This window comes from Pogonomyrmex barbatus, unplaced genomic scaffold (genome assembly GCF_055798465.1).
Source record: "Pogonomyrmex barbatus isolate J1 unplaced genomic scaffold, ASM5579846v1 scaffold10, whole genome shotgun sequence".
NCBI lineage: Eukaryota > Metazoa > Arthropoda > Insecta > Hymenoptera > Formicidae > Pogonomyrmex > Pogonomyrmex barbatus.
The window spans coordinates 5767811-5790085 of NW_028297099.1; the positions used below are offsets into that span (position 1 = coordinate 5767811).

Sequence of the window (22275 nt, forward strand, 5' to 3'; positions counted from 1 at the left end):
TATAATTCAAATATAGAGCTCATAAAGCTCATTTTAATCATAAAGCTACTTTATCACGAATGTAAATGGATATCGGCATTTACATGATAACTCACAGCTATAAGTAAGAAACGCGCAGTAATTATGGTCCGATGTTCGGCAACTACAATTTATCAGGTGGTATCGAAATAACGGGTAACGCGTGTAATTTAGATCGCATTAATAATACGAATCATGGGATATCAATAATTTATTACTGGTGGAGTGAATCTGTTTCGAGATGCGTGTGTCGTGCGAGTGCACCGCGAAACGCTCGGAATTAGTCGGGTGATTAAGCCGCCGCCGCCGCCGTCGCCGCCGTTGCCGTCGCATACCGGGCACCCTCTTCTGTTATCCCCCGAAGCTGTACCGTCCGATCTGATGGGACTTTGAACGCGCGTCGTCTACCCTCCGAGCCTCCAAATTGCGAAAGCTCTAATGCGAGAGGTACGAGAACGAGCTCTCTCTCGCGTTGCACACCGCCTACGGCCGAGGGAGCCGCAACCTGCGGGGATGCTGGCCTGCGGGAGGGCGACGGTAAATGCCAGCGCATGAGGGGTAGGCCTGGGTTTACGTGCGCTGATGTATGGACCTACCTATGGATGAGGTAGGTGAGAGAGGGGCAACGGGGAAAGAGCGAGCAACTATTTTTATCGTCGGTCGAATGTCAATAAAGGAACACGAAATGCCCGGTAAATCCGTTTTACTTCGAAGTTTTACGGGTTCTTCTTTTTTTCGCCTAAAGGAAACATATAGCGATGGCGATCGTGCGACGAGTGATTTCTCATGTCGTGAAATACGTCGATGCGTATTTATTTAATCAATTAGAGCCCCGGGGCTTTAAAGCACGAACGATTATTTTTGTCGAGCAACTATGACTAGAGGGCAGATTATTATTTATTTCACACTGTCATGCAATCGTGAAGACGTAAATCTTTAATAATTCAAAAATTGCCTCAGCGTTGTTGCCCGAGTGATTTAAAGCACGGACGATTATTTTTGTCAGACAACTATGCTACGAGACAGATTATTATTCATTGCACACCGTTACGCAATCGTGAAGATATGAATATTTAATAATTTTAAAATATTTTGTTTTAACGGAATATCAATCTTTTGCATTTTTTTAAATAAGCAAAGAAATGAAAATTAATTGAATTTTTTACAGAATTTCTTCATTCCCGTTTGTCGAGCGCGTGCATCGATTCAATTCAGAATTCATTCGTAAAACGCTAAGTAAAAAGCAAATCGAAAATGAAGCGTACGACGCAATTGATTCCGTTAATAAAAGCTCAGTCGTGGCACTGGGCAACTACTCTTTGAGCAACCATCTCGTCGAAAATACGAATAAATAGCCGTCACACGAAGTTTAATTAACATGTGGGCAAATACATAAATGCGTATGTATATGTTTGTCGGAGTGGTCCTTTCCGTCAGATAAAGAAAGTGAGGCTGCCGCATTGCATTCTCTATATACAAATTATTTCGACTGCAGTTGGTCGAATATTTTATGCTTTTTGTCATTGAATGTACGAGGGGCGTAAAAAAGCTCTAGTGATTCTGGACAGCCATGAGCGCGCTTTAATGACGGCGAAAATTGTATTCCCTCGCTCGTGCGACGTGTGATTATATAATGTTGCGTTCGTATATGCCTCGAGAGAGGCATTTTAAAATTTTATGAATACGTCATGCGAATAAATCAAAATTAAAATGTTATTCAACTGATAAAATAAATGTATACGTAGAACAAACTCTATAAAAAAAAAAAATTAAAAATACGTATCATTTTGTAACCGATGCGGAACGCGTTTTCCCGACGTGTAATATTCCGATTATATATCTCGGTTTGGCGGCTCGCTGCAAGCCGTATCGAGATCCGTAATATTTTTTCCGGTTGATGGATGTCGGATTCGTAAATTAGCTTTTGAAGAGGGACCAGGGGAAAAAAGGGAGATATAAGGGAACGAGAGACGTCGAATGCGTTAGCACGTAATCAGGACCAGATTTCTCCAAAGATATACGCTTTTTATACGTTTCGTTGTCGACAATTACTTTTTCGGAAGTGAGAGGCTAGGCGGGATGTGATCGATCGGTTTCTTTGCGACTTCGTGCGTGGTCGTTAACGGATCGTCTTATTGGTTCGTCGATGCGAATGGGTCGTCGATCACGATAAGCCATCTTGAGCGATGAGGCGATTCGCTTCTTATCATTTATATTTTTCTCACATTTCTACTTATTAGCAATATTGTAATTATTAATGTTACTAACACGATTATCTCAGATGTAATCTTTTCTTCTTCTGCCTTTTCTTTTTCTTTTAGTCTCTTCAGCATTTACACTTAAGTGACAAAACAAGTTGTTTGTGTGTAAAAACTTTTAGATCGCATTTGGTAGATGAGAGTGCGTCACGTCAGAAAAACAAAGGCTCGGGCTGATGTAAGTTACACCTAACAACTTCAGTCGTAAACAACCGGAAGAAGTCTTGTATGTACGTTTCTTCTTTCGTTAGTCAAACCTTCTCTTCGTATCCAACGAAGCGAATCGAGCCAGATATCACCGCGTCGATGCAGTTTTTTGCTTTTCTCTCTTTTTTGGGCCGTTAACGATCTCCACCAGCTACGAATTCACGTGGTCGGCCATTAAATGGCCTATGCGTGGAACAGATGTGCTCGTCGAGATTGCAAGTATCAATTTTTTCGCTATAGAAAATGATCTAAAACAATGGTGCAAAAAAGCTGAATGTGTGAATGTATACATTTATTTACATTTAGATGCGTGACGTTCGAGCAAATATGTTGATTATAATTATGTATTTTATATAATATTATATATGATAATAAATATATTATTCTTTGCTCGTTTCCTCGAGATCGTTCAATTCGTTATATTTGATCCGATATTTGAGCGAGTTTGATATGCGGACTATCAAAGGGGTCATTTCAACGATGACGTTTAAAAGAGATGATCGGAAAAGGGACACTGCAAACTTGTCGCAAGTAGGGCGTAATATTTCCGATACTTTCAATACGTGCCTGCTATCTTCCTGGTGACACGTGCTGGTACTCGTTGACGTATAAGCGTACATATAAACCCGTTGTGTAGAAAGTATGCAAGGCAGAACGAAGCGGTAGCTCTATATTCTATCCTCCGCTTCAGCGTCTATAGCGCATTGTAAACCGGCCAAACCCGATGGCTTTTATCTGAAAGTACAATGCACGAACTGTTCTCCTTCCAGAGATTAGATCTCCGTCTCTGTCAACGTCACTGAAAAGTAAAAATATATAAGAGAGAAAAATCGCAAGCTATGCTTGCTGTACGTCATTCAGTATCTTAAAAAAAAAAAAAAATTGATAAAAATCCAGGGTAATGAAAAGAAATTGTTTAAATTTAATTTTTCTTGGAGCTTGGAGTAGTAAAAGAAAATTTTTCAATTCAATTGTTATAACGAGAAAAAGTAAGAAGCCGTCGCTGAATAAACAGACTATAATAATATAATTGTGTCAATTATCAGTTCTAATAGAAATGTACTAACAAGTAGAAATGTAAGAAAAATGTTGGCAATAAGAAGTAAAAGCAAAACATAGTATATATATATATATATATATATATATATATATATATGTAAAATTATGTTTTTGAAGAATTCAATTTTAGCGAAGAATGTACTTTCAATATGTTTTTTTTCTCATACTCTTCTGACTATCATGAGATCGCTAGATCGAACTGGCAACGAGATAAGATTTAATCTAAGTGTCATATTCAAGTTATGAAACAGATATTGCCGTGATTTTACCATCTTCTTCCGATAGTTCGACGCGACCTCGAACATTCGTTGCAAACTACCCTGTTTACTCCGTCTCCGGTGAGGAAGGACCCGCAATTTTGTTATATCTATTCACAGACGCAAATCACGTACGGTTTAGTCAACATCGCACTCGAAGTCTACTGACCATTTGGTAGTTGGCCAAACTATGCAAACGGTCATGTTTAGAGACTTTATTTTAAAACTGTCACATCGTCAACTTCTGGAAGAAGATTCGAATCGATATCTTACGGATACAATGACGTGATTATAATTTTTATATACGTGATTATAGTTTTATATAGTTCGTTAGATAATAAGGACACTGCAGGATTGTTGTATCTGGCAGAATTCAATTTAATAATTACTTGTTATTTTTATTGCAGTACGTTTAACGAAGCAAAATTAAAACATCGGGGGACCCCAACGAACTCTAATTTCCACGGTTTTCTGCAAATGCAGATTTTTTTTAACGACCTTCTCGACGAATTTTTACGTCTCGTGAATTTTACAAGGGCATGCAAATAACGCTACGTGCGCACTGTTTCAAAATTTTTCTTCGCTTTCAGAGCGGATCTCGTACGGACGCAAGCAACGTTTGCGTTTATACTAAACCTCATATAATATGATAATCGTCTCGAATCGTACGGATAAACGTAGTTTTATTCTTGGTTCAAAAACCTAGCCACGTACTGTTTGCCTGATGCTACGCGTCGCGACTGTCTGCTGTTATCCATTTGGTACCGATCCAAAATGCCACCGCAACGCAAACCGCCATTCGGCTGACCATACTCGGGATTTTCTACTGGCAAGTTTACCGACTAAGAATAGCTCACTTTAATGATTACGCTCCACAGAACACATGAAAACCGCGATAATTAGATTAAGTTTCTTGTGTGCAGCTTTCATTTACACTGCTTACAATTTCACACATTATTTCTAGTAAATTTAACATTATTTTTAAAAATTCCATTGCATACACCAATTTGTCACTTTTATTAATTTGTTTGTGTTTCCAATTAATTTGTTACTTTTATTTAAATCAAAATGTATAATTTGTGTTATTCCTTTGTTTTCTTTCTGCAACTCTGTAATTCTAGTAGTTTCTCTTTAAGATGACGACAGTCTGCATAAGTAACATCCGTAAAATTATCTTTAGGGTCGTTATATGCCGTTGCCGACAGACAAAGGGTAACTGCGATCAAATATCAAAAGCTCAATAACTAATCGTATAATATCATTATCTACCAGATCTGAAGATCTTAACAATTTTCGATTTTACTTCAAAGAATTGACATTTTATTATAATATGCACAGGACTATGTTGTTGATTAAAAAAGTTTTCTTCTTAAAGTGGTTTGTTGTTAGCAAAATATTTTTTTTTAACACAAGTTAGTACTGTTTTTTTAATGGAATTTATTTATAATTTTTTAATTAAAATTAGAAAATGCATATGTATATGATTTTAATATCAGTATTGAGTTATTTTTTTATGATTCTGGATGTCAGAGATGTATGAAGCCGTTCTCTGTTAACAGGTTCAATTACTAACTTGCGTTTTCCGATATTAGTACGTAAATAAAGAATGAAAGTCTCAGAGTGAGTTATTTTATAAATAATGAATGCGATCGTAGTCAGTAGCGGAAATCGAGGTATCGATGATCCTCGGGCAAATTGTACAAGCACCATTCGAATCGTACGATGGAAACGTCTGACGTGCGCCTATCGTACTTCATATTTCATGAGGATCGCGGACGTATCAACTATTCCGAGCATGTTCGAAGTGTTTGCCACCGCGTCGATAAGGGCCCGTCGACGGAGGGATAGAAGAGCTCAAGGGCGTGTAACTGCAACATCTGTTGGCGGAGAGATCTCCAAGGCCTATCCGGGGCAACGGCATCTCGCAACTGTTGTTAGGGCATTTCGGCACCATTGCGAAATTTCTTCGGGGGAGGGTAGAGCCTTGTAACGACGCCATATAAGCTGAAGACGCGTTTGCGCGTCTCGTGGCGAGTCGTCAAGGAATCGCAAACTCACGGTGACTGGCAGCATTCAGGATATTTTCCTCCATTTACGGTTATTTTATGCGCGAGAGTTTTCGAAACTAGAATTTTAACGCGGATATTTTTATGCTTCGCCGAATGAAACGGTGGCTATAGATCGTAACATAAGTATGATTGATCTCGCAATTTCGTTGCACGTTCAGCGAAACACTTTTTATGCTCTAAGCGATAGCTACGCTTTTCTCTCCGTGCGTTCGCATTTTGCAAAATTTTCCTCGTAAAACGACAGGCTTTGCAGTCACCGTTGCGTGCGTAATAGCGACCGTTCCGTCATAAGGTGACATCTTCCATTTAATAGCGTCTTGCCACTCAATGGAATCGCCATTGACTCCTTTCTCGTGCGCGTTTGACATGCCGGCTCCCCGAGGCCGTAAATTTGCCAGTGTCGTAAATCTCTGCGGCGGGTTTCCACCCTCGATCTTCTCCGTCCGGCAATAAATACGAATCGCTGGCGCGGGGTTGCTCGACTTCTCGGCTCGGCATCATCCCGAGGAGCCGTCCGACATCCGGCGGTACGCGTCGCCAATATGTCCTGATTTTCGCGGGGAATTAAAATTTCCGTTCGGCGTCGTATCGTGACGATACAGCGTGTACCAACGGCGAATGCCCGCGAGATTTCCCGTGCACATCCCCTCCCTCCCGTTCCCGCTTGGAGTTTCATTCGTGACCAGGAATTTCCCCGGAGACGTCTGCAGCGACGCCTCTCGCGTGTCTGCCGTCGAAGGAATATTTTTCGCTTTTCCTCGCTATTTCTCTCCTCTGACTCTCCAACGCCGCGCGCAATCGTCATTCCCTTTTCCCCGCACGACGCTTCAAGGCATCATTCAAAGTAAAATTCACGCAATTTCGGATACTCTTAAAGCAAGTAATTATCGAATATATGACGATCGATATAAATACTAATGGAGAAGTTTACTCGTGTCCTTGAAGTGCCTGTGTAAGATTCGGTACCAAGGACCTCGACGGCTCCTCCCCCATTTCCCGTGGGAGCACGCGGCGGTCGGAAAGCCCGCGAAGAAATTGATTGAGACGTATCTCCGTCAGAGACGGATATTAAAACACTCTGAGAAGGAAAAGGGAAGGAATAAGGATACGAGTGTCAGGACGAGAGATTACTCGTGAGATGGGCGCTGTACAAAGGACGGGCTTGGTCGCGGTAGCAAGATTCCAGCAAAGACAGGGACGAGACGAATCGTTTACACCGTCGAAGGAAAGGAAGAGGAAAATCAGGCGGATAAATCTGCTGGGCCGATCGCCAGATTGAATTTAATAATACAAACGCACGCAATCTCGTCGAGTAGAGTTAGCCGTTCGGCGCCGTTAATGTTTAACCATTCCCGAAACCTGCATTTCGCAAAGAGGAATTGAATATAAATGGCGTGTGGGAGATGGTTTTTTGAGTTCCTTTTCGCACCATAATTTGATGTGCGTGCACGAAGGATATTATTGTGTTCGCTTTATTACAAATTGCGTAACAAATTTCAAACGGACTTTTTCCAAAAGTTTGATAGATAAAAATAGATAGATAGTTATCTTAACTTTAACTTAATATTACATTAAAGATTTTTAACGAAGGACTAAAATTAAATTTTCAAGTTAAAATTAATTAAAATTTTATTTCTTTAAGATTTCATTTGCTAACAACTTTTTTGGATTAATTATTAATTTTGTAACTGTAAATATTTTGCTTGTAATATATCCTTTTTTTCGAGACGTCGTAAATATCTTTATATGTGTGAGTCAGATGCGGGAGCATTCTGGTTTTTCGAGCACGTTAAGTCATAAAAGAGGCTAACTCGAAGTTACACCTGTCAGAGCAATTTTGTTTTACCTGCGTCATGTACCGCGTTGGAGAAGTCAACCGCTAAGAGATTGCGCCAACAAATGAAATTAGCGTTCCACTGTATTCAGGGGCGTTTCCTTGATGCGATGCGTCCTTCGTCGATCATTATCGTTCACAGTGAACCCTCGACCTTGAAATTATCGAAGCAAAAAGTCACGTAATAAAAAAAAGTTGGATGCGAATCAATGCTTCGTGAAAGAGTGTCACTTTCGGAAAAGATTTCTTTAGAAATGAATTTTAGTTATTTTCGTCAAATTTGCAAATCACATTGTTGTTTAATTCTAACAAATTATCACAATATTTTTCTAATAATATTAAAAGTTGCTATCAGTTATTATTATTTTTAACAATTAATGCTAAGTGTTAGTATTCTAATATAATCCCAACAACAATCTTAGCTAAAGATAGTAAGAAAATCCCGATAATGATGATCCCGTAATAATTTTCTGCAAATGATGCAGCTTAATCCATTCGTTACTCGGCTGGATTTCGACGTACATCCAAGTTCTGATTTGTGGCAATTATTAAGGGATCGTAAAGCTTACCACGAGAAATCACCGGCAACTCCGTATATCGCCGGTATATCATCGGTGTTTACTGGCGGGAGTTCCACGATACGTCTAACTGTCGGGTGACTCATTTCAGGCGGCGGTCTGGCGCGTCCGAAGATGACTCTGAATCTGGATGCCGGTGGTAACGCGGCGGGAACGAGTGGTGGTAACCCAGGCGGTCAATTGGCGCCGAAGAAACCCGGTGGCTTGAGCCTCGGCTTACCATTGGAAATTACTACCGCTCGAATATCGGCCGATCTTGTTGACGTGGAGCTTCCGTTGGAGAGACAAGGGTGAGTGATAGGGTGCCGCCTTTTTCTTCGAGGCACTTTATTTTTGCACACGAACTTGAATGATGTAATATTAGATCGATCCGAGTATCGCTAATAAATTCATTAATATTTTCAAGGCTACGCGATCTCATTCATGTTGATTTATATTTACTTATCCTTGAATTTTACAAAGTGCGATTTTTCGCGGAGTATTTTTGCAATGCTAAAACTGACGGATTTAATACGTGATAATTAAAGAGAATTTTTCATTTAGGTGGTATCATGGTTCTATCACGCGCATCGAGGCGGAAGGTCTTTTGCGAGTTCATCAAGAAGGAAGTTATCTGGTGAGGAATAGCGAGTCGACGAAACAAGATTATTCTCTATCTCTAAAGTTAGTAAGGTTTTAATTAACATTTCCACATGCATTTTGTTATGCTTATTAAATTTTACGAATTCTCTCGAATATGATCCGCATAGTTACGCCGTTGTAATTATTTCAGGAGCGCCCGTGGCTTCATGCATATGCGCATTCAGAAGAACGAAGAGCTAAACGCTTATATCCTGGGACAGTTTAGCAAACCGTTCGACAATATACCGGAAATGGTCCGTCATTTCAGTGTGAATCGTCTTCCGATACGCGGTGCCGAGCACATGTGTCTCCTACATCCGGTCATAGTTCAGCTTTTGTAGCGCATCTATCGTAGCGCTATTTAAGGCGCTGAATATCTTCCCTTTTGATAATCCATTCTCTTTTTCTCCGATGAGTGCCGAAGCGCGCGATTGCGATGAGCGATAAGCTTGATACAGCAAACGAAACGTTAAACTGTAAGAAATATTATATTCTCGAATGAGGGAGTCTTCCGGTCGTCCGCGAGACGGGGTTGACTTTCGCGAGATATCCTCCGTATCAATTCGCATTCTGGTTGGACGAACCGTTCCGCACGAAGAGCGCCAGAGATAATGGACAATAATGGCATTGACGGGGAATACCGCTTCGCCGCGAAATGTTAGGGAGAGTACGGTACGAATACAGTACAAAAGTATAAATGGTGACTGAGCGAAGCTACTCTGCGATACACGTACGATCGATCAGACGAGAACGTCCGGGTCCATGCAATTTATTGCGAGAGACCGATGTTAAACTATGTATGAAGAATCTCAGGTCGCTCCGAGTGAAGATACCTGCTCATAAACGTCGTCTTTTCGACAACGCTTTACTTTCGCATATTCTATAGCCGAGTCCAAGTTTCTATTGCACAATAAAAAATTAGAAATTGATAGGGCCGATGGAGTGCTTACCCCATCCCTCTTCCCTTTCATTGGATTCGAAAGGTGATGTCCACACGCTTCGTCTTCCTCAAAACATCGCGCAAACCTACCTCATGGGCAAACGCATGCATCGCGGCACACGATATAGAAATGAATGTAGCGGTATCAAAAATTACGGAAGTCTGAGGAACGAAATTATCTGAAACAGATACGAATTATCTTTTAATGCAGTAGTGACCATTTGCGATAACTCTTACGAAGGAGAACGATTTCGGGATTGACGATTCCAGCAGAAATATAATGTTTTTTTTTTCTCGAGAACATTTTTCCCGATTGTTCCTCGAGTTTGCGATTGCGCGGATTCTACGAAAGAAATCTTTCAGGTGAGATCAGAAACGCTGCTATACGAAAGAGTAATAATTTCTAAAAAAGCAAGGAAGAAAAAGGTGTAATACGCATATTTAGATTCACAGAGTGCCGCGTAGAGGCAGTTCGACGTAGTGCGAGTTGGAGCCAAAGTAAAACAAATTCTAATATCCAGTCGAGAGATGTAGACTGGAGAGAGAGAGAGAGAGAGAGAGAGAGAGAAAGAGAGAGAGATATAAGATGGATACGCGCAGCGAGCGCGAATAAAATGCCAAACTTTATTTCTAATCGTAATCGTTTAGTCAGGGTTTAGTTGTCCGTCTCGTCGTTGATAAGTAGATTTAGATAAGCGAGCATATGATAGTTCGGTATCGATCACGAATACTGAAGCGAAGATCTCGTGTAATTTGAAGAGGAATTTGCGAAAAAGTTAATAACGAGTGTTTTTTGCAAAAACACGAGAAATGCGCGAGAAAGAAAAAGGAATAGATCAGACAGTTTGAATTATCGGTGGCTCATCTGAGTCATCCGGGGAGTCCACAGAGACACCCGCGAAGATTTTTGCGATAGAATGCAACCGATACATATTTTTTCATGTGATATTAATTTGTTACAGAGATAGCCTAGTTTCACCTGTGATCTGTTACTTAATTCCCTTTGTCGGCGCTCGTACGAGTGCACGCGATAACGATAATAAATAATTAAACTTGCTATTATTATTACGTAGAATCAGCAACGATGCGTCATTTAGACGCGATGATGAGACGTCCGTGGTGTTACAATAATTTTTCGAGTTATAAGAGAAATTCGATTCGCAGAGGTTGTGAGCGAATTTTCGTTGGCCATTGTGCGAGCAATGCGTGGAAGCAAGAGAAGTTTTGCTTAAGATTAAGTAGTGAAGAGTATAGAAAACCTACAGCAAGAAGTAGCGAGTGCCGGCATTGTGAAAATTATCATAGTATTCGTCATAAATTGTCATAGTATCATTTGATGATTAATCATTTCATCAGTGCGCACTGATGAAAAAGTGAGACATTAGTTTTCTAATTAAAGCAATGTCCTAAATTTGCGATTATAAGAATATTTGAATTGTGAGCAAGGCACTCCCCACTTTCGCGGCTAATTAGGTTGAGTGTAATTCATACTTTAAGCTGCCAGTATTATTAACTGTAATCGATAATGCATATCCATATATGTTAATGTTTAAGACATTATATTGTCCGTATAGCTCGATCATTGAAACACTATAATCTATATATACATTTATTTCTCCTATTATATTTATTGCATTGTGTCGTTGAGTACGATGATAATGATGAAGTTTCCATTGATTTAATTGCGAAATCATAGAGCTGTAACCTATCGTAATTTAGATTCCGTACACATAGATTAATACTACGTATCGAAAGGCAGTACGTAAATTATATGGTAGACACTAACTTGTAGATACTTCCTGTACCTTGAAATTTGTATGAAGTAGCATTTAGATTATATAATATATACATAAATATATATTATTATAAATGAATATACTAGCGCGTATAGTTCTTGTTTGTAGGGTACGTAAAATAAGATCGAGCAAAAGCGGGGTGAATCCAATAAATATCTTGAGCGCTGTGCACGCCCTTTATTACGTAAAAAGGGATCTCGATGGCAATGTGCAATATTCTGACACGATCTCGTATGACAATGACGTGAAGTGCGATCTGATATTTTTTTTTTTTTAGCAAGCAGACCACCGATGTTCCAAATCGACTTCACTAGATAGTCTTGTGTACTCTGGAAATCTCTCTTAATAATAAAATAATTAATAACTCCAGCTTGATCATGACAGTCATAGTTTCGATACCTTTTTACTTGAAAAAAGATTTTTTTTTTTAAGAAAAATTGTACAAAATTATATAATGTGGATTATTTATTTATTTATTTTTATTATTTTGTGAGTAACTGTCATCGCGAAAGTTTTGACAGTTGTTGTAACAAAGTAATAATACAGTAATAACATAATACAGTATTATATAATTTTTGCTCTTTCCATTTAAAAAGATAAATAGCGCGCATGCAGCGCGTGTAAAGAAAGTTAATTAATAAATAAATAAAATAGCAGTACCAAGAAATATAAGCAACAAGAATAAACAGAAAGAGAAAATTTAAGAAAGTTCAGAAGAATGACGATTGTAAACATTAAACAACCATTTAAAAAATAAAAAAATAATTATTTAGAATTTTGGTAATATAGTTGTAATTAATTATGGATGTAATATATACTCGTAAAATATATAAATAAGTTGTATGATATTATATTTATATATATAAGTGGCGTCATTTTATTATATATTTTATGCATGTTTTCTTAGATTTTAATATGTTTTTATTAATGATTTTTTTTTTATATTACAATTTATTAAAAGTTTTTTTCTTATTTTTATTATAGACATATATGTAAAGAATACCCTATTTTAAATAATGCATTTTAAATAATGCATTTAATATCTCTTGAACAATGTATTTAAAAAAAAATGTTTTATATAAAAGTTATACGGTTTCGAGGAGGCCACATGATTGCGATTTATTTGAAGATGATGCACTTTGAGATTTTTTATGATTGTCATTTTTTTTAAATAGAATTATATATTTTTTATTACGCAATATGATTCCTCTATTTATTTTGGATAAAAAAATATTAAGGTATAAATGTCAAAAAATCAATAATCTACATAATATTTTATATTTTATTCTGACATATTCGGACATCCTATATATACACGTGATATGTATCATGATAAGATTATATGTATTCAACATAAACATTTGCGGAACGTAAAATAGAGAAGATTCGTCTTTGTCCCATGTCTCTACGTCTATTTTTGAAGAAGTTATGGCTCTTTAAAAATTCGCAGGTGCGCCTTTGAAAAAAACCGTCGAAAAACGCCGTGCGCATTTTTTGCTTACATGTGTTCGTACCTTTTTTGCCTCCCTAAAAAAGTGTGAGAACACGTGTAGTACAAGCTCTTTGAAATACGATAAGCCGCCGTCGTGAAAACATATGTGCGCCATCTATCAGATAGATCGCCAAAAATCATGATTGCAGTCGATATTGTCAATATCTTCTTATTACTTTAATCGTATTATCAAATTTTTACTCCTGTTTAAAAAGATAAATAGCGCATTCCTTGCATAAATTAAATAATCTTCAGATAATAATCTTCATATTATTTAATTTATTTAACTTCTATTGCTTCACGTTAGTTTTGTATGAGGCAATTTTATCCTGAAGTTGGAATAAGTAATAAATGGTTATCATCTTCTTATGGGAATTCTCCCGGGAACTTTTTACAATCTGTGCCAAATCAAACATTGTAATTTATTTAAATAAAATTGCATGAATTAGCTTATATTTTTAATATTATTGATAATAAAATATGTATAACGTATCGTTTTTTCTTCTGGTTCTGATGTTTTCAAGTCTTTTAATTCTTTCTTTTCTTTTGTTTTGCTTTTCTAATATATGATGAAAGAAAGGCAAGAAGTATATTGTTGTAACAAATAAATTGCATGGTAACAACAATATTTATAATAATTACATAATGTATTTTAGCGTCTTTAATTCAATTTAATTTAATTATACTGTAATTTCTTTTCAAATACGATAAATTCCCGGAACACGAAGCGTTGTTTTATTCATGCACGGTTTCCAGCGCTATTTCGTCGGGACGGCGGAGATTTACGAAGTGGCGTTGGAGCAGATGATGAACGTTCCTGAGAGAGTTGTGAGAGTGGAATAATATACTTCGCAGACAAAATGAATACTTGAATTACTTATGACGACTAGATCATGTTAATATTCACCGAGGATCGTGTTTCCTCGCTGGTCTGACTTTCCCAACAAGTTGGTCCGCAGACATCCGACAACAGCCGACTGCGATTCATTTGACCATCTTTTCCTCGTATCAAACCGTCAGTTAATTGTATCATCTCGGGTCCCCATTGAGTAAGGAAATGTCCCGTCCGCAGGACTCTTTGCTGAGGAGTCGTAACTGTATGACTCCCGCCACAGTACCGATTACAGAGGTGAGCTCTAATACAATTAGATTTGTTTATTGTTAAACTATTTAATAAAAATACTGAAAATTGTAAAACGTATAATTGTAATCTTAAGAGAAAATAATCTCGAGAATTTTTAGGAGAAAGCATTTCGTGCTTCAAATTATAACATATATACTATTTACTAACGTTGGCTTATAATATATAATTTATTTTTTGAGATGTGAAATTGTAATATATTGTTTGCTCTTTGAAAGATATAATATTTTCTCGAGATTTTGAGATGATTGAAGAAAATATTTTAATATCAGGGTTACCCGGGGGTCTTTGCAAGTAACTCCTCCTTCATTTTCGTCTTCTTGCACCTGACCTTTTCTTGCATTGCTGCTTCAAATTGGATCATATTTCTGCCGCAAGGCAATCTTCTCTGCTGCCTTCTGACTTGATCCAATTCATATGTGAGATAAGGCTTCATGCTGATGGTGCAAGGTAGCGGTCCGACACGATATTTAACGACTTCTTCTCTTTTCATCACGACATCCTTATCGCATGATATACATTGAACATCTCTGAATAAAAAATAAGGATCGACAATGCGAATGCGTTGAAATTTTAATTGCGAGTTTGAAATGTCTACCTAAGCATCTTCTTCGTTCCAGCTGCTTCAATTTCGCGTCTCGCCTCGACTATTATTTTCAATTTTTCTTGAAGTGATTTTAATTTTTTATGTACAAAATCCATCAATGACGTCATCTCGACTTTATCCATCTTGGTAGCGATTTCATTCTGTACATTATCAAGCGCTTGTTGCCAAATCGATTCTTGCTTGGTCAATTTGTTGATCGCTTCCTCAAGACCACGAGCAAGATCATCGCAGGCAGCATTGAATTTATCATGTGATACCTATAATAATATAATATTTTTAATCGGTAATGAAACTCAGTAGATTTAAATCTTTTACTTTTCTGTTCATGGTTTGAGTATCCGCTTTGTCAGCCAGAGCATCTTTGAGATCCTCTTTGTTTGCTTTGATGGTTTTCAGAAGTTCTATTTGTTCTAGTAACGTCTGTCAACGTAATAGTGGAGAATAACAAATATGATCACTCAAATAAATTACATGAAACATTGCTCTTACATATTAATTTCTAGACTTAAATATTATTTAACATAAAAACTTTACAATGATTTAATAAATTTATTTTTATTATTGAAAGATCATACTTTGATGTGTGCGTCTTTCGTTTCTTTATCATCGAGTATTGAGCCCATCGCTTGTTCGATTTTTTCCATATCCGTTTCGATTCTTTGCATATTCGTAACGAGTTCATTAATATCAATATCATCTTTCTTATCCACTTTTTGCAACCTGTCCATTCTTTCTAACAAATGTCCAATTTCTTTTTCTAATGCGATTACACGTTGAGTAACATCGCGCAAAGCATTGCCATGTGTCGTTTCTACATTTCTTACAGCCTCTAGGCATTGTTCCAAGTTTGCGGCACTCACTTCAACTATTTGTTCTTTAATTAGTTCTCTTTCAACGACAGGTTTTTCTTCTTTTATCAATGGCGCAATGGTGGGTATTTCGCGCTCTATTTAAGAATAACATATAAATAATAAAATAAAATAAAAAAAAAGATAGATATAAAAGTTGTTAACGTACGTTCAATTCTTTCATTAAGGTTTTGCAGTTCTTGTTTTATCTGAATTACATCCTGTTTTAACGTAGCCACGTCTTGGTGTATTTCTGTTATATCGATGTCATCTAAATATATTTTTTACTTTTAATATACTTTAGAAGTTAGAATAATTACTACATTATAAATTCATAAGTGATTCATATAATGATGTTTTTAATTTTAAATATTAATTTTTATAAAACTATATTAAGCTCATTACTCAGATGTGCTACTCGAGAAGCAAGCGTCTCAGGTGATATTCTGAGTATTTTATCAGTTATCTTATCTATTGCTTTTGGGATTTCGTCTTTTTCGTAATACGGTACGGTCACATCATTGGTTACTGCGGCTTCTACTGCTGCTATTGTTGCATCTGCTTCTTCTTTTTCCTCTTCCTCTATCTTTTCTTCCTTTACTGTTACGTCAGGATATTTATCAGTAGTTGGTGGTATATCTTCAATTAAAACCGCAGTAAGTGTTTGCAGATTTTTGAGCTTTTGCTCCATCTTAGAAACTTTATCTTCAAGTTTATCCAATCTCGTGTTTATTAAAGACGTATCTATTGCTGATGTTACATCTTGTAAAGTTTGATATTGTTGTTCCAACTGCTTTACCTGTTAATTATCTGTTATTAGAAATAAAATTATATGTTCTCATATCTTATATAATATTTATTTCAAAAATTTGTTTTATGTACGGATTGTTCAAGCTGTTTGTATGCTGGAGGCTCTTTCACGACAGGTTTGTCAAATATGACCGTCTCAACTTCGTTGACTTTTTCTATCTGTGGTTTTATATCTTTTGGCACTTTCAAAGTATCCTCCACCGGTTGAATATCTGAATCAAATTAAATTTTTTTTTATAGCAATTATAACTTAACGTTTATAATTAATTATTTAGATAATTGTTCGAAGTCTAGAGACATATTACATCTCAATTTTAAACACATACGCAGAATACACAGAGTATCACCTGACAAGCTCGCTTCTCGAATAGCATATTAGAGCTCATTATAGTAATGAGCTCAATATAGTTTTATATAAAAATTAATATTTAAAATTAAAGGCATTATCATATAAATCATTTATTTGTATTATCTGAACAAATAAATATATGAAAATAGGAAACAAGAATTACAAGTTTGTACCTTCTGCAAGTATACCAACGTCTGCTTCATCGTCGGTAATACTATAGTCATAAAGTGGAGTCTCTGGTTTAAAGGATGTTATTATCCTCTGCAATAGCTCTTACGTGAACATACAGGAAAAAATAATTTTTCTTTTTCCGATTACTCGGCATATTATTTTTCTTACTTTAATGCGATCCGCATTTTCTCCACGGTACTCAATTTTGGTAGTCTGCAAATTTGTTTGATTCAACAAAACATGAAGAAAATTATGAAGAATATTGAAGTTAACCGCGCCAACCTGAAATTAATTAACAATATGAATTGTTTCATTTATAAGATGAATGATAAAATAGTTTCATCATCATTGCTTTACCTCTGGTGATCCGAGAGCAAGATCGAGCATTTGAGAAAGAGAAATTTGTAGGCCGACATCGATGTTAGCTGTTGGTACTTCCGGCAATTGTGCAATTTCCGCAGTCATTTTGTACGCAAATAATAGATTTTTTGGAAATCACATAAGAATCATAATTAAACTTCTTGTTTGTTAAACAGAAAGTTAATGTGAAAGACACTGACAGAATTGTCAATTTTGAAAATCAATTGCCTTTTGCTCCTGTATTCATTCTTTATCTGACAGAGAGATGAAGCTATGTCTGTACATTCACAGTTGGCGCCACAAATATGGTCGACAAGTAGCGTACTCCTATGGAAAATATTTGTATTAATAAATATTTCTTTTTATTTATTTAAAGATTATAAAGAATCAACAAACTTCTTTATTATTCCGTCTTTTAAATAAATAAAATAAAACGTTTAATACTTAATTAAATTTAATTTTTTTATTGTAGTTTAAGAAATAAATATTTAAACGATGTGTTATTATTTATTTTATTGCAATCTTTTAAAATCTTATTTTACATATACATATATCTATCATAATTTGAAATTGCGTGCGCATATCACCATTTTCTTAAACCACATCCATTTTATGTCATAAAAATATCATACAGCAATGAATAAGATATAGTACGTAGTTTGATATATTTTCTCAATCATCTCCGCTGATCGAATACCACCGATATGACGGGTTAATGAAACAGTAATTCATCGTGCGTCGTTTCTCTACAAATAGGCTTGGTTTATCTGACTGCACGTGGCCGGTAGACCGAAACGTGAAATAGAATCTAGCTAGGTTACACTACCGTGGAGATTACATCGAATCGTATATATTTTATCGAGTCCCCGGATATGATATTCTCGAGCGTTTCCGTTAGACAGATACGATCAACGTCAGCCCGATCGCGTATTTATATGCTCGCACGTCCATCCTGCGACGATGATGAATCCTCGCGTATCGAGGGGATAAATTAAAAGCGCCGTACTTCCTAACCGGTTTATACATTAGCCAGAGATGATGTATGAATAGTTATTATATATATATACTATGTATATTGTATATTATCTATAAGTTAATAGAATTAAGAGCCCTATAATTTTAATTATAAATTATTCCGCCTAAAGAACTTTAGAAACAATAATTTTGAAATAGTTAGATTTTTCTCTGTCTCGCACAAGTGGCGAGATCGGAAAAGTTTATTTCTGAAAAAGGAGATCGCTTTCTTCTTCATGTTTTCGTGCTATTTCGAGATATTTGACAAAATATAAAAAAGTTTACGTACATTTCATGTACCGTTTTATCTGAATGATTCAGCTGCGGTTATGTTACATTTGTATAGCTGCGTTCTCGAATTACCCACGATAAAGCCGATATTGGCGGTATTTGAGTTACGTTGTTTGATCGCCAGGCGAATGTTTAACTGTGAGTAATGTCAGCATTCTCGACGGCCGATATCTATATGGGGATCTGACTACTCAGTAGCACAGTGGTAACTTTATCCTTATGATTTACTCATCTGTCAGGTGAGAGACAGCTCCTTTCGATCTTCTTTCGCGATTTCTTCGGTCACCGCCGGCCAGTGCAGCGGCGGTCGCAGCCCCGAAATGATGTATACGTCAAAGGGGAGGTACGCTGTGGTGACGGTGAGTGTGGACAATTCAATTTTAAGATGTCGTTTTATATTCGACGATATTAGTCTGCGTTACATCGCTCCTCAAATATTGACGTTTCTATCGTTCGCCCGTTCGCGGCAGATTTAATTTCGGCTTTCAGCCTCTGTGTAACTACCGTCGTAGCTTGTCCGTATCGACCAGTTCCAGTATAATATCCCCACCGATAAGGCCTATTTCCACGCGGAATCCGATTCGATTCAAACCGTTTGTCTCCCGATTGTTTCGACACGCAGCATGCGCGCGCATTTAAAATGCATCGAACAATAATTTCATATCCGTAATAGCCCTGAGGGAATCCGGACGGCCCCGGAAATGTTGTAGTCTAGCCTGAACGAACTCCGATGCGCCGATACTGTAAATATCCATTATTCGCTGGGCAAACATCCGCGGTGTCGTAACTTGAATCTCCTTTCAGTTTCTTCTGTTTACTCTAAGTCACGGGGATTCATTTGGCCGCACGGAGGCACGGCAGCGGTACAATTCCGCGATACCGCCACTTTCGTGGCATCTCGTGCTACCCTGGGAGTACATGCTGCGCGAGGTTATCCTCAAGTCGGTCACCCCGTCGCCGTTGGATGCCAGTGCACCGTACAGGCGCCCGTTGGACGTCTCCTTCTACGGCGGACCGATGGCTGCGTACTCGAGCGACGATGAGAATGTCATTCTATCGCGCGGAAACGTCTATCTTTTACTGAATGGTCATTGGATGCTATGCCAGGATGGATGCGTTGATTGCGAGCCGTGCACGGCTCAGACAGACCCATTGTTCACGTGGATTCTCCGGAGGATCAAGCGACCGTCGAATTCCAATCCGGCGCGACACGATCTCCAGCTGACGATAATGCCGCAAGCGAACGATCACTTGCACGCGAATAATTTCTGGCCGAATTATTACGTTTACGTGGCGTCACAGGGAGAACAAGTGCCGACTTCGACGATCAGAAGGCAGTATGACAATGGATCGGAAAAGAATCCTCAAAAGGAGATTTCTCGAGAACTCTCTAATCTCGAGAACAATTTTTCCGAACGTCATCATCGATCGAAAAATTTCTGGCAATTGACAGAACGAGATTCGAGTACTGAACGAAATGGGATACCGCAAGAGAATGTTTATGCTACCGTTCAGCAGAATGTGAGCACCGAAAAGACCGAGCAAAAGGAATCGCCCGAGCAGAAGTACAAACTCAGGAATATGAGACATCGATCCCAGTCAAGACCTGTAGAAAAACCCGCGGAAGAAGTGAATCAATTGACGCCGAAGTTGATTCTGGGAACCGATCAAAAAGGTCAGAAACATTTGGTTCACGTGGTGCCGGCGGATTATCCAACGATCACTAAGCTCCCTACGATTTCTCTTTCTTCAAATTATCCGATATCGTCGCAATTCAAGAAGGACCAAGCAACACTCTCAAACAACACAATGTCCAAATACGAGAAGCAAACTTATCAACGGATATTTCATAGAGTTTTCGATTCCTTGAACACGCACAGGCGATCGATTGAAGATTTCCTCGAATCACCAATGGACAACATGGATGATGGACGTCGATCATCTTCTTTGATGGATAATATGGAAGTTGCTGGGTTTTCTTGGAATAATCGCGATATAAATTACAAAAATAATCCGTTGCATTTTAATGACACATTGTTATCATCTTCTTATATGGGAAATGAAAGTAAATTAGGAAATTATCAAAATTATATAAACAGGCGTGGTTCTGAATATATGAAACAAAAGAATGATCGTTACACAGTATATCGAGATATGGATCAAGCTAAGATATCGCGTGACCGGTCGCAAACAAGTTCTAATACAAATTTAAACAAGGAACAGCAAAAGATACATATTGACTCGTACTCTAATATTAAAAATAATTCGAGAATAATTTCACCGTTATTGTTACAAAACTTAGACAATTACTCGGTAAATGTTATTCAGAGACCTGGTTTTAGTAATGACTTTGCTATAAATTCCGCAAAACAAATTAATCTTAACGACACGTTTGTTGAGAAAGCAAAAAACAATTCCATGGAATCGAGTTCGATAACAATAAAACGCGAGAACGGACAATTGTTCGGCTCAGAAAGACTGAGAAGTGGCGATGTTAAACGAGAATTCGAGGCTTCGCGCCATGCTTTCAGGGTAATTGTTACTACCAAGTCGCCGGTAATTCGAAGTGAACACGAAACTTTAAATCGCACTACAGTATTACAAATGACTACTCCGAAGACATTTGCTAATAGTTTATAATCAGTAGTTGGAGAGAAAAACTAACGAAGAAAAAAAGAGTGAGAAAAGAGAGTAATAGAAGTAAATACCTATATAATTATGACAATTTTAATTATACATTTATATAATTTTATAATTATACACTTATATAATTGTAGAGAGTAGTTTGTACGCTTTATTTAAGCTGTACAACAATAAATGTATGCTAATATCTTGTTATGAATAAAAAACGCATATTAAGACTATTTAAAAATTTTCTATTTTAGAGCAATTAAATTTTTTCGTTAAGAATCAGAGATATATTTGAAAATAATTTATGAAGAACAGTAAAATTACATGAGAAAAAATTAATAAGACACGATATTTGTTAGCCAGCACGATATGTTAGGGGTTGCGCGAAATTATGATCTTATGTTAAAAATGATTGTACACCAGAATTAATAGGCAAAGCTGTTATTGTAATTTTGAGATACACATGTGCCTCCATCGTATATAAACATAGATACATCTGAAACTCGCGAGAGCACCGAAGCATATGTATGAGGGAGACGGGCGATTCGGTTTGAGAAACAGGGATAGATCGATGCTTATATTTAATTAAAGAGGATATGGGCTCGAGCGCGAGAGAGGAGGTCGGATGAAGCAGGTAGTGCCGGGTTGTTAGGAGGAATGAGGGAAGATGCTTGAGTGAGCCTGTGTTTCTTGTCTAATTATCTACCCTCCCGTCTTGCCACGTTCACTTTCTACATTTAGTAGTTGCTTCCATCAACCCGTTTTCGTCTTCTCTCTCTCTCTCTCTCTCTCTCTCTCTCTCTCTTTCTTGTTGTTTATTAACTACATATTCTTCTTTGCGTTTATTCTACTTTCTTTTCTTCGTTAGCATCTTAATAAAAATCAAGAAAAATAATTAAGAAAAATAAATAGCTCTATCTTCTT

At 37.3% G+C, this 22275-nt stretch overlaps 3 protein-coding genes across 3 annotated transcripts in view; 2 read left to right on the forward strand and 1 right to left on the reverse strand.

Moving 5' to 3' along the window:
- hwt (SH2 domain-containing adapter heavyweight) overlaps positions 1–12006 on the forward strand; it is a 119117-nt gene extending 107111 nt beyond the window's left edge. Inside the window, exons 7-9 of the mRNA XM_011647416.3 lie at positions 8372–8570; positions 8824–8943; positions 9053–12006. Of these exons, the coding sequence (XP_011645718.3) occupies positions 8372–8570; positions 8824–8943; positions 9053–9242 (509 nt within the window). The 3' untranslated portion in view covers positions 9243–12006. The remainder of the gene's footprint in view (positions 1–8371; positions 8571–8823; positions 8944–9052) is intronic.
- Positions 12007–13953: 1947 nt separating this feature from the next.
- Positions 13954–17520, reverse strand: LOC105432628 (uncharacterized). The gene is made up of 11 exons (XM_089070551.1): positions 17413–17520; positions 17224–17337; positions 17058–17145; positions 16608–16747; positions 16110–16524; positions 15895–15996; positions 15453–15823; positions 15193–15297; positions 14869–15134; positions 14549–14800; positions 13954–14265 (listed from the first exon to the last, which is right to left on the reverse strand). The coding sequence occupies exons 1-11, from the start codon at positions 17518–17520 to the stop codon at positions 14016–14018; spliced, it is 2211 nt and encodes a 736-aa protein (XP_088926677.1). The 3' UTR covers positions 13954–14015.
- Positions 17521–18912: 1392 nt separating this feature from the next.
- On the forward strand, positions 18913–21959 carry LOC105432553 (uncharacterized). Its single transcript, XM_011647408.3, has 2 exons — positions 18913–19079; positions 19525–21959. The coding sequence occupies exons 1-2, from the start codon at positions 19041–19043 to the stop codon at positions 21358–21360; spliced, it is 1875 nt and encodes a 624-aa protein (XP_011645710.2). The 5' UTR covers positions 18913–19040; the 3' UTR covers positions 21361–21959.
- The last annotated feature ends 316 nt before the right edge of the window (positions 21960–22275 follow it).

Coding starts and splice junctions, on each gene's coding strand:
- LOC105432628 (XM_089070551.1), bottom strand. CDS start 17,520: ATGACTGCGGAAATTGCACAATTGCCGGAAGTACCAACAGCTAACATC. Junction 17,146..17,223: donor AAAATGCGGATCGCATTAAA/GTAAGAAAAATA, acceptor GAGCTATTGCAG/AGGATAATAACATCCTTTAA. Junction 15,997..16,109: donor TAATGAGCTTAATATAGTTT/TATAAAAATTAA, acceptor AAATATATTTAG/ATGACATCGATATAACAGAA.
- LOC105432553 (XM_011647408.3), top strand. CDS start 19,041: ATGATGTATACGTCAAAGGGGAGGTACGCTGTGGTGACG. Junction 19,080..19,524: donor GGAGGTACGCTGTGGTGACG/GTGAGTGTGGAC, acceptor ATCTCCTTTCAG/TTTCTTCTGTTTACTCTAAG.